Raw genomic sequence first — 13,491 nt, 5'->3', positions numbered from 1 at the left:
CAAAATACAAAATAGTTGTTTTACCATATTAAAATGCAATGCAGTTTAACGATATCAAGAAGCCGTTAAAAATTTGAAAGATTTTAGGTTTTTTAACTTTCTGAAAACGGTGACCCTTTTATAAGGATTCTTAAATCTGTCGTGTTATATATTGGACCCACTGTATGTATGCTGAATTCCCAATGTGGTCAAAAATGCATTGAACTCATTTGCTTTGAATTGTGTGCCATTATTGCTACCGATGACTTCTTGGAACACCAAAGCAATGGTAAACGGACTTCAATATAAAGACTTGTATCAAACCAAATTTAAATTTCTTGAACGGCTATAGCCAGGCCAATATTGCCTTTCTTGCTTCTGGGATACAGACCTCAAATATCTACATATAAACGCTGAAACGAACGGCATGTTTCCACTTGTTTTCCCCATTGGTGGTGACAAAGTGATAATTGGTGGCTTTAAACACTTCACAGTTTTTCTCTTGCATATTCTCTGACATCCTTTGCTAATACTGGTCAGTAGAAATTTCTCCGGATTCATTTTAAGGGTTCAAATATAGTACATCTGCCCGAAATGGTTTTGGTATCCAATGTTTCGCTTAACGATTTTCTTGTTCTGCTTCCCTAGTTGCTTGTTCAGTGCGGCGATACACAAACCTATCGATTACTTTGACATTTGGTAATTTGCTTTGATCTTTCAATACATTGCCACCACTAGGACAAACTATCGATGACATGAATGCAATCGACTTCACTGCGCCACTGTCATCTCACTCAACCAACGCCTTTTCCGTAGCCACTATATACACACTAAACCATTTTTGGCAAATTTACGTCGATAATGGTAGAGGTAACATATTACCGACTATAAATGCCTAAAATTACACAACTATTATTTTAAACATCTTTTGTAGAATTTTACGCAATAAATGTTCAAAAGTTTAGACACCAGATGCCTAATAGTTTATACACTAGATGTTCATATTTACACACTAAGTGCTTATACATAGGTGCTTAGTTGTCCGTAGATAATAGGCAGAATCTAGTTTAATTCTCTCTTCAATTAAAATATTTATTTATTTCATTTATAATACTTACAGCAGCGGTCAAAATAATAGCAGTAAAATTAAAAATTTATATTGTTTAATATTTTAAATAAGAAGTCTGTAATTTTGAGGAAAATTTTTTGAAGTTTCATTCATTTTTGTGAACTTTGTGAAATTTTTATATCTGTGGTTTCTGTTAATGATCGAACTATATTTTAAAGCAAAATTATTAAAAATAAGTTAATAAACAGGAGTTTCAAACAACATCATTTCGAATTTTGCTGCTATTATTTTGACCGCTGCTGTATGTATGTATATAAAAAGCTTAAATTTAATTTACATATGTGTGTCCTTCAATTTTTAGCATTAAGGTATTTATTTTTCTTAAATTAATATGATTTTTTGCCTGTTTAAAAGTAATCTCTGTTTCAAAAAAAATATACGATATGTTTTGAAGAGCGTCTTTTGGAGATGTAAATTTAATTTACATATGTGTGTTCATCAATTCTTCGCATTAACGTATTTACTTTTCTTAAATTATTAATATGGTTTTTTTTTGCCTCGTATTTGAGATGGATAAAACTTAAAAACAATTATTCTTTTATTTAAAAGTAATCCCTGTTTCAAAAAAATATACGATATGTTTTGAAGAGCGTCTTTTGGAGATGTAAATTTAATTTACCTATGTGTGTTCATCAGTTTTTCGCATTAACGTAATTATTTTTCTTAAATTATTAAAATGCTTTTTTTTGCCTCGTATTTGAGATGGATAGAACTTAAAAACAATTATTCTTTTCTTTAAAAGTAATCTCTGTTTCAAAAAAATATGCGATATGTTTTGAAGAGCGTCTTTTGGAGATGTAAATTTAATTTACATATGTGTGTTCATCAATTTTTTGCATTAACTTATTATTTTTCTTAAATTATTAATATGCTTTTTTGCCTCGTATTTGAGATGGATAGAACTTTAAAAAATATCGCATTAAAATTCACATGTTTGCGATATATTTTTATGATATTCGATATTCAATATGTAATAATAGCAAAGCAGCTGCAATGTAAATTAATTAAATTTCTATTCTTTTCTGTAAAAGTTATCTCTTTCAAAAAAAATATACGATATATTTCGAAGAGCGTCTTCTGGGGATGTATCTAGAAAAGAATCAAATAAATAAAAAAATTTGGTATTAACGAATATATGCAAAGCATTGAGGATAAAAGTAATCATGGAAGAGTAGGTATATCCTCCTCTCTCCCTTATGTAATATTTACCAATAATAGAAATCCAGGGCGTTGGCTCTTTTATGCCATTTTTAAGTTCTTTAATTGTCGTCCCAAACTGAAACAATGGATAATATAATTAAATGGTTATCAAAGTCTTTTACAAGAATATGTACATATTTAAGTATATTTATATGCCTTATAAAATTTAAAAAGGAGCTCGTCCTTCTTGAAGTATTTCGAAATAGCAATGAAAATTTAAAAAATGATCTTATTTTGGCTTTAGATAATTCAAAGTTTGACTTGAAATTTTCAACATCAAGCTGCATTAATGTGTTCGTACAGGCAGCTTTTGTGAAATATCATTGGCCAGTGGTTTAGTATATCCTTAACAGATTTGTTTTCCTGAGAGCCATTAAAAAATAATCTTTGCACAGAGAAGCATGCTGCCATATACTTTCGTACATTTTCTGTTTCGATTTTTTGAAGATGTTTTTTTTTCTGAAACATTGAAAACAAATACTTTTTTTTGCTACTTATATCATCGATGCTTGCGTTCGTGCTTAGGGGTTCCCAGTTAACGCAACTTCTGCCCAGCGCGTTCAATGATTATTTTTTTATATGGTATGCCTGAATTGCAGATCGTTTTAGCGTACTATTCAAAAAATTATTTCTTTTCTCACGGTATGTAATGTGAAATTTCACGTAATTGGTCTACTATTACGTTCGAAAATGGCCTCAAAAGTTTATCTGTCTTTTGTTTATTTTTTATCGCGTTAAGTACCTCATTTGGTAATTTAGCCCATGGAATTTCAAAAGTTTTGAAACATATCACAAACCGCAAAAATTATTTATTTCATCATCCGATAACGTAAAAATAGTAGACGTTTGAGACGGCTGTGGACTTGGGAAATCTATTGGGTGGATTTCAGCAGCTGGATCAATAAATTTCCTGTCCGGTCTCCATTTTTCTTCAGCATTTAAGAGCAATAGCGTAGCCTTCTCCTCTAAAAACGCTTCCAAGGTCTCATCGTCATCTATATTAGTTCCGTCGTATTCCAATGCTTAGCCGTTTCGGTATATTTCTTCAGGACTATAATTTTAGATATTAATCTCCAAGTGTGGCTTGAAACTTATTCATACCTGTTTTTAGATGTCTGCTTTTTTAATTTGCGAATAATTAACCAACATTCAATAATGCTTATAAATCATTTTGATTGACCTATTTTGTTACAAGAATTTGAATATGAAGATAAATACCAAAAATAACTTGACAAATATGGATATGAATACGAATGCGAAGACGGCGACGAATATAAATACGAAGAAGAACTCGACGATGAAAACGAAGACTATATGATGCGAATACAAATACGATCCGAAGACGAAATAAGAAAGTGAACGCCAAGATTAGTACGAGGATGAATACGAAAAAATCTTCGGGACTCTAAAAACACCGAATTCCGACAGTAACAAGCACTTCCTGTGTTGATGAAATTGTCAAGTTGGGTAAACGAAATGCCCTTAAGTTCACTATTTCTTGCTGTAATTACAACAGTGAGGTATAACGGGATAGTAATAATTTTGAAACTGCGGTAATTTTTAATTTTTACAAGTAATTTTTAGGCAAAAAAACAAAAACCGAACTCAGTTTTCATATACAAATTTAAGAGTACCGGCAATTTCTTCATTATGCAATGGGACTACTTTAGAAGTGTCACCTATCCTTTTAAAAAAAATTCTTTTAAAAATCGCTTAACGTGGACCAAAGTTATGCGGTAGCATGCATAGGCAACAAAAAAATATTCCGACAAATTGATAATCTACTCTTTTTTTGTAAGTCGGTTGAAAATTACGGTCCATATTCCCAAAATTATTTTGACAAAACCATATTCAGTAAAAAAACTAGCAACTTTTCTCTCCAATAACACTTTTTCCCAGGTAGAGTCTAAATGGGCTTAGGGATTATGTATTTTTGAGGTTACTCAAAAAGTGGAAACACAAAAGTTTATTATCTCGGCCGAGTTCAAATAGAAATGCATTACTCAAAGAAATTAAAATTCTCAGTAGGCCTGATAAAACTGGTTTGTAAAAGGTCAATTTTAGTGTTCCTTCATAATAACGTAATTTCCTGAGTTAGATCATTTTAGCTCTTTACATAAAGATCGAATCATGTTATGTATATATGAATTGAAGCTTGCCAAGAATATACATACATGAGAAATGTAAATATGTATGTTAGGGTGCCCATCGAAAATGTTATTTTTGGAAATTTTAAGACCCTACCCGTAATTTTTTTCTGTTTTTATAGATTTTAGATAGTACTACGTATTTTGAAAGTGTGGAAATTATCGATAGTCAAAATTCAAAAAATTAACAGAAATATGTATTTTTTTTATTTTACCCGATAAAAAATCCGAACAAGCCAAGTCCGACAATGGATTATTATATACCATTTTGAAGGCCTATTTATCCTCTTCTCACATCATATTCGATTTTTGAAATCGAATTAAAAATAGTAATAGGAGAACGAAAAATGACACTGAAGATGGCACAACGCCGAAACCGGTTTGTCTCCAAACCAAATTTGACAAGGGATGACGGAAATTCGTTCCATAATACATCATACACCCACCCTGTCGGAAACAACAACAACCAAAAAGGAAATTAAAAATAGTCATTCAAAAACTCATAAATCTACAAAATCGTATTTTCTGACCTAAATCGACAGGTCGCGACCTGTAAATGACTTAAAAAATCTATAAAAATAGGCAATAATATTTCTCATAAAATCTAATAAAACTAGGGTGTAGGGTTTTGAAAAAAAAAACATTTTCGATGGGCACCCTAATGTATGCATATGCGTTTATATGTACATCATTGTCCAACAACTTTACCTGAATTCACTTCAAACAAAAGGCTAGGCACACATACGTACATATTTATTCAAACTTATTCGATGAGTGTGGGCTTAAACTGACACAAAACTGACTTATTTATACTCGTGCTCATTTAGATATAAGCACACATGCAAATGAGCGTCGGTATGTTGCTTGACAAACAATGCAAAGTTTCAAAATAAACAAAATCATAAAATCAAATATGAGGTGACTGCACTAGGCTGCACTAATAAGCTAAAAACATGCCGGAACAGACATTGTTTCATTTTTTTTTTTTTTTGAGAGATCTGATTTGTCCTGGCTTGGATTTTCTCGCGATTTCTAGTAAGCATACCATTTTAAGACCTTCTCCTCAAAACCATTTTAAAGCTAAAAGGATCGGTTATATTTTTAATATACAAAACACCCATAACATCATAACACCCTTTTGGTTTTAAGCGAAAGAAATTTTTGGACTAAACTCGAATTTGGAAGGCCATATCGTGATAGTCTGTTTTAGTTCTCTACAAAATCCATACGTAGCTAAGCAAGTTATACAACCATTTGTTAAGAAATGCTATCAAATTCAATTCTATTATATTCTTCGCCTTAAGTAATGTTTTTTTTTTCATTTAGTTCCCAACATATTTGATTTTATATCCAATTTAACAAAAATTATGGTAGAACGCCAATCTTAATCTTAAATTAATTGGCATGCAAATTTACTTCCATTTACTAATATATAACTAGAGTAAATGTATGATAATTGCAATGAAAGCGCAAAGTAAAAAACAGTGTTTTTTCTTTAAAATGTCATTAAAAAGAAGTCTCTGCGATTATGACCCGGAGTTTAACGATTTAACGGCTTCCATTTAGGGAATACTCTTTAGCTAAAAATCAGAAATATAACCCAAACTAGATTAGATATTTAATAATTTATTTAGTAACTGTTTTTGCTGCATCATACCTTTTTATACTACGAGATCGATCGAAGGGTGGCACACAAATGCCTTTTTTGTTAATCTATCTGCGCTCCATATTTTACAAAGATATTTGCTCATTTTGAAATGCTTTTTCGTACTAAGGCTAAAACTAAAGCTTAATATTTTACAGAACTAAAGTTCTATTTTTAATACGAGGCACTTGTTTTAAGTATTTTCTACAAAAGAAGAAAATGGTGCAAAGTATTGCTTATTTTTGAAGCTAAGCAATTTTATTGGTTGTTGTTTTATCAAGGTATTATTACTTATCAATCCAAAACTGTTATCATTTGCAGATTCGTATAAATTAATGGTGCTATTGTACCAAATTTTCATTAAACTTCCAAATAGTGAAAATTCCGTACAATCTTCAGATTGATACAAAACCTTGCTCGTCAACTGAAAATAGTACAACGTCTTTCTTTTTACAGCGTGGCTACGAATAACTGTTACCCCGTTTTTTTTTTGAGAAATAAAAGGGTCCTTTATATATTTTGCAAAAAAAGTATGATATTGTTAATTTTCCACAGATTTTACTTTAGTTGTATTAATTAGTTATTAAATTTTACATTTGCCAGCAGTTTAAACTTTAAGAGAAAAGTTCATTTGGCACGCAAGTCTTTTTCAAGTGTATTTTTTCTTATGCTTTGTATAAAAAAAATACAAAGAAGAAATAATCTGTATGAGGTTGGTCGAATGAATGGCCGTCCTAGTCACCAGTTCCGAGTCTATTCGATTTTTGAGGATGAGGCCTTATGTTAGACAAAAGGGGTAGTATAAGGGACTCAAAATGGAGAAAATTTGCCTGTAGTTACAGAAGATATGGAATAAATTAATTGACGAAGACCTGCGTGCCAAATGAACTTTTCTCTCAAAGTATACACTGCTGGAAAATGTATATAAGGATTAAAATTTAAAAACTAATTAATACAACTAAAGTAAAATCTGTGAAAAATTATCAATAAAATAATTTTTTTGCAAAATCTATAAAGGACCCATTTATTTCTCAAAAAACCGGGGTAACAGTTATTCGTAGCCACGCTGTATATTTAGTTCCACAAAACAAAATCGTATTGGATACAAATATATACTTTTTTGGAATATTTATATTGAACATATCATTTCATAGACATTATTGCTTATAATATGTGTTCTTAACCTATCCCCAACAATACTTGCTTGTAAATATTTATGTTTATTTGCTAAAGTTAACGTAATGTTTTTAAAATTTTTAAATTTTTTTGCAATATTCTTAAAATATTGATGTTTGTGTTCAAAATGACGAGAAAAAAATTTTTTTAGAGGTCCAAATTGCCTCATTAGTTCTGGATAATGTTTAATATAGTGATGCTTAGGTCTAAGCTTTACATTAGGAAGGCATTCCTCTCGTAATTCGAAATAAACATATATATGGTAATTGAGTAATTCTAACTCACTCGGATATTGTATCAGAACATATTAATCGGCACATACTAACCATTGTTGTAAATAAAGAGAACATTCGATTTTCATAGTCAGAAACAACATACATTAAAACAAAAGGCATCAAAAATAGAATATGCCGCACTTCATCTGCCTTACCTACTAGTTTTTTCATACTAAACTTTAATTTTGGAAATTACATATGCAAATTTTTTTCTTAAACTTGCTAAAAAAACGTTTACGTAACCAAAGGTAAAACAAAAAGTAACACTTAAGCCTCTCAGAATTTCCATTAAAACATGAGGTACAATACCTTCAAATAAGTCATGAGCTGTGCACGGCGGCAATCCCGGATTACAAACATGAAAATATCGGTGATCATTTAAGACAGAATCGCGAACAACCCCTTGGCTTAAACTGTCTTCCAAAGCTGCTCGTTATAATTATTTTTATTTCTTTGTTCGCAAACTTCGATATCTTTTAAAGCTAAATTCTTACGCTCAAACAAACAATATCTGCAAGTATATTGAGAAAAACTGAAATTTTTGTTGAAACCTCCAATTTGGTGGGAACCTAAATTGCCGCCAATTACTGCAAACACAGTTCCAAATAGGTGTTCTTGCATGCCGGTTTTTTTTATTCAGAAAATTTAGACCTGTCTCCAATATTTTCAGGTCACTAAGTAATGGTTTTAAAATAATTTCGAAGCCGAATTTTTTTATATAGATTTCGTTGCATAATAAAATTGGTTGAATGTTTTGTACCACAGACCTATACTTCACATCAATATTTCCTATCATAAAATAAAATCCAATCAGTTTGTGCCTTTTTTTTGATGATCCCAAGGGGTTGCACAACTCAAATGCATCTTNCAATATTTCCTATCATAAAATAAAATCCAATCAGTTTGTGCCTTTTTTTTGATGATCCCAAGGGGTTGCACAACTCAAATGCATCTTGAAAAATTTCCCTTCAAGGTGCTGAAATATGTTCCAAATATGAACGAAATCGGTCCAGCCGTTTAGTAGTTTAGTGACATTCAATATACGGAAAACTCTATGAAATTGTGAAATCGTGACGTCTCAGCTTTCTTCACTTTTCGGCAACAACAAAAAATTTCAAATTTTTTAAATCAAAGAACCTTCCACACAGAAGGTCCAAAAATGTGCTTTTTACAGAATCGAAATCGGTTCAGCCGTTTGGTCAGGCATCGCCGTCATACGGAAAACATTTCATTTTTATATACACTATGTTCTGACCGACATCGAAAACATGATTTCGTTGCTAAAACTGGTTTTCGACCTAAAACTTGTGTTTTCGTCAATGTAAAATCTGTCAAACAAAAACAAGTTTTCGCTGAAAACCACTTGAAAACTCACGTTCCACTCATTCCAATCGGTGTCTGCACTAGTTTTTTTCGATTATTTATCGAAGTGGAAGTCATATTTTATCATCCTTACTGACCAAAATAAAATAAGCATGGAAGTAAAAGGTTGGCCGCTGTGGTGTAGTGGTAAGCAGTGCGCGCTTTCACTCACCAGCACCTGGGTTCAAGCCCNGTGGTGTAGTGGTAAGCAGTGCGCGCTTCCACTCCACAATGCCTGGGTTCAAACCCTGGTCAAAGCAACATCGAAAAAATATAGAAAAAAGGTTTTTTCTTAACAGCGGTCGTCCCTCGGCAGGCAATGGCAAACCTCCGAGTGTATTTCTGCCATGAAAAACAGCTTCTCATAAAAATACAATCGCCGTTCGAAGTCGGCGTAAAACTGTAGGTCCCTCCGTTGGAGGTTGGAAGTTGGAGGAGAAGCTCGGCCAAACACTAACATATGTGTAAGCGCGAATCTATTATTATTAAGTAAAAGGTTGTTAATGAAAAGAAATTGAAGGAAAAGTATTTTGGTTTTGTATTTGTGCAGCAAAACTGTAAACAAAGGATGTAAGAAATGTCAACGAAAACACCAACAGTCGGTGTGAACAGCCTTAAGCCCACAATCCCAAAACTCGTTTTCAAGGTGTTTTCGTTGTCGGTCAGAACATGGTAATAAATAGATAGATTATGGTAATTATTTTTAAATTTATTTATTTTTTAGTTTATTTATTTATTTTACTATTTGACTATATAAATTCTGTGATATTTTGTTTATTTATTTATGTTTATTACTTATTATTTATTTTTATTTCTATTTTTATTTAACGATTTATATACTTTAGCCTACTATGTTATTTTATTTTATTTTATTTCCATCTGTGATATTGATGTAGTAGTACGTACGTATATGTGTGTACACATTAGAGGTTTACGCCGACAGGCTTTGCGGCGGCGGCGTGGTCAACTTCAAAAAGAATCGGCGGCGACGCCGACGCGTCTGGAAACGCCTGCGCTACTGCCCATAAGGTAGATTCCAAAGAGCCACGAGGCTACTAATCTTATCATGCAATCAGATTATAATTTTATTTAATTCATTCATTGAGTTAGTTTTAAAATTAAACTACGTTACTTCCTACCTGAATTTAAATATTGGGTGTCTGCCGCTGACGGGTGGGCGAACAGAAGAAAGTCTATATAGTATATACATTAGGGTGCCCATCGAAAATGCTTTTTGTTTTTGGAAATTTAAAGCCCCAACCACCTAATTTTATTCGTATTTATGAGAAATATGATTGCCTTTTTTATAGATTTTTTAAAGGTCATTTAGAGGTCGCGACCTGTCGATTTAAGTCAGAAAATACGATTTTGTAGATTATGATTTTTTGAATAACTATTTTTGCAAAAGTCATTATAAACAATTTATGAGATTGAAAACGAAAAACGTGGACCGCATGCAATCTAAAGCAAAGTACAAATTTGAGATCGATTTTAAGCGGTCGTTACTAATATACCCACATACATTATATATTACTCATCAATTTCAAATCAGGCCTATTACATGCGCCCCACGCTTTTCATTTTCAATCTCATAAATTGTTTATAATGACTTTTGCTAAAATTTCAAAATCGAAAGTTATCAAAACAAAGTTCTATGGGACTGAGAAATATTTTCTAGTTTTAGTCCATTTATAAAAGCGTGGTACATTAAAAAGTTTTTTTCAAATTTATTTTATACTTTTTTGTCTCGTCTGTATAACAGTTTGCAATAGCTACTAAAACAATTCAAGTTGCAGTGAAAAGAGAACAGAAGACTATGCAAGCAAAATGTTGTTTGCTCACATTTAGTATATGCCTACATATGTACATACATACATATAGCAGCAATTAATTTCATTTAAAGAAATGGCGTGTCGTCCATTTCCGCTGTAGCGTCTGTAGTGCATATTTTTAACTTCTTGTGGCGAGGCGACATCTATCTCTAGAGTTTTTCTAATTGTATGTCTTTGATATGGTACCTACGACGAGATTGATATCTAGACTAGGTTTGCCATGAATCCCTTTGCTATATTTATAGTATAAAATGGTGGTCTGGACATACAACATTGCAAGTTGATAAATGGGTTGTAAAAATGCATTTAAAGCAGAGGTGGCCAAAACTCACAAAATCATATATATTGAAATTTTGCTAAACGATGAGAGAATGAAGAGACTAAGTGGCTCACGCGTCTGATGCAAACAGTGTTGTCAACGATTTCGAGTTGCAAATTATGAAAAAGGTTTTTTTTTTATTTTGTAAATAGTGTGAAAGGGAGATATAATATTAAAGAATTAACCTTTTAATATAATTTAATTTACTTGCATTGCTTGCTTAGATTTTTTATTATAGTTAAAATTAAAATTAAAGCAAATAGAATTAGAATTAAAAGAAAGGGAATTTTTTAGCATTATTTTAAGTTCACTTTTTATTTGTGTACATATGTACGTAATAATTTATTAATTCAATATTTGGGAATAAGGGGTAATGGCGCTATAATGGCGCTGAAAAAAAAAGTTTGCCGTCCGTGCGATTTCTTCATGACACACCGAACATTGTGCCCTCCCTCCCCATTATTAGTGAGTAAAAAAGCTACATCCGATTCCATATTAAACATTTTTGCCGTGTCTTGCAGCGAGTTGATTGCTTGAAAGTTTCGCATCAATTGAGCACGATCACAGCAAAACCATAATTGTCGGCATCATTGATTCATAGAGTATGCTCATGTAGTATGTGTGAAAGCAGCGCAGTTTTTCTCGTGTACGTGTGAAAGCAGAAGAGAAAAATTTTGGCACGCGTGCCTATGAAATGGCCACCCTAGATTTAAAGCTTTAATTTGTTATTTTTTGGTTGATTCAAGATTTTTACAAATGTCTTATCCACACGTTTGTTAGTTTTATAAAGAAAATAATTTTTGCACTAAGGTTCACTTTCCCATGGAACCTCCCTGTGCTCTGTTTAACTGGAAGTTTGAATCAACTCATGCAGAGGTCTAGTAGGTATGGCACTCAGTACGGCAATCATACCAACTACGAGTACATACTAGAAAATAGATTATTACGTCTCGGTCATGGGCGTACGCATGGGGGGATGAGATATTTTTAAATATAAATTTTATTAGAAATGTTAAAAGATAGCTATTAAAAATGTTAAATAATTTACCTTATTAGTTTTTATCTTTTTAGCCGAATTCAAAAAAAGGAGGAGGTTATCAATTCATCGGAATATTTTTTTATGTATGTTAAAGTGTGTTTGCATTGTTCAACTTTGCGTTCAACATTTGCGTTCAACTCAGCGCAGGGTTGCACGAAAAAAAGTTGAATGGCTAAAAATATCAAAATATGAAAAAATATCAAAATATTCGCCATAAAAAGGTGTTTGCATTGTTCAACTTTGCATTAAACTTTTGGTTGAATGGCCTTTCAACTAATCGCTTTTAACAAAGTTGGTCGCCAGCCAACATTTAGCCATTCAACTTTTTTTTAGTGCAACCCTGCGTTGAGTTGAACGCAATTGTTGAACGCAAAGTTGAATAATGCAAACACTGCTTTACCGCATAACTTTGGACCACGTTAACCGATTTCGATAATTCTTTTTCTGGTGATTCAGGGGAGGTCCCATACTAATTTGGTTTAGAACCGATTATTGGATCATAAAGAAACTAACGGTACTTCTAAATTTTTATATGAGAATTGAAGTCGGTTGTGTTTTTTGCTTAAAAATTACTTGTTATTGTAAAAATTGAGCCCTACAGAGGAATTTAGTTTGCATAAAGTTTATTATGAACTTATTGAAGAGTTAATAGTACCTGCGTACGCCCATGGTCTCGGTCAAGCTGTTTATGGAACTTTTCTTTCTCTGTGCAACTCAAACCAACCGCCATGCTTATTCATACCAAAATTAATTTCGCGGAACCGCGGTGACTTTTCTACGGAACCCACATTAGGAAGCTCTGACCTAGACCTTCAACTTTCATCCAAATCCATAGAGGTCGCGCACAGAGGTGGCCGCGATGACATGAAATGCCTCTATAGAAAACTTATTTTCAGATAAATTCTTGTTGGAATAGCGTTCTAGATTTTGAGGAATTGGGCTTTGTCTCGTATTTTCTAAAATGTTGACAGCGCATTATGTTAATAATATTCTATTTTGTTTGCATTATCTTTTCAGTATGAAAATCCTACCACGCCATTGAATAATTTGGATCCAAAATTCTACGATACACCTCGAAGTCACAATAATATTGGCTTAAATTTAACCAACGATAAGTCGTATTCACCAAAAATTACAAACTGTAGACAGGTAAGTCGAAATATATATTGCTTAAGCCGAACCTGTAAAGTGTTGCTAGGATAAGGAAGTATAATATCTAAGACAAATTAAAAAAGAGCTAAAATAGGGGTCTAACTTGTTTATTTCCTATGCACGTGCATTTTATTTTTACTGGTGAAAATATACTGGTTTAAAAATTAGTGAGTATCTGCAAAAAGATTAAGGAAATATATTCAAGAAGAGATAAGCATTAATTTATTTTTTGAATA

General features: G+C 32.2%; 1 protein-coding gene across 2 annotated transcripts in view; it reads left to right on the top strand.

Moving 5' to 3' along the window:
* Positions 1-13,491, top strand: part of dos (daughter of sevenless) — a 352,985-nt gene that overhangs the window by 179,257 nt on the left and 160,237 nt on the right. For both annotated transcript variants that reach the window (XM_017609168.1, XM_017609167.1), the window contains exon 4: positions 13,121-13,252. In XM_017609168.1, the coding sequence (XP_017464657.1) occupies positions 13,121-13,252 (132 nt within the window). The remainder of the gene's footprint in view (positions 1-13,120; positions 13,253-13,491) is intronic.

Source organism: Rhagoletis zephyria, unplaced genomic scaffold (genome assembly GCF_001687245.7).
Source record: "Rhagoletis zephyria isolate East Lansing unplaced genomic scaffold, Rhagoletis_zephyria_1.1 Rzeph_scaffold_00197, whole genome shotgun sequence".
NCBI classification, from domain to species: domain Eukaryota; kingdom Metazoa; phylum Arthropoda; class Insecta; order Diptera; family Tephritidae; genus Rhagoletis; species Rhagoletis zephyria.
Note: the sequence above shows the minus strand (reverse complement) of the source record. Positions and strands in the feature narration are given on the sequence as shown.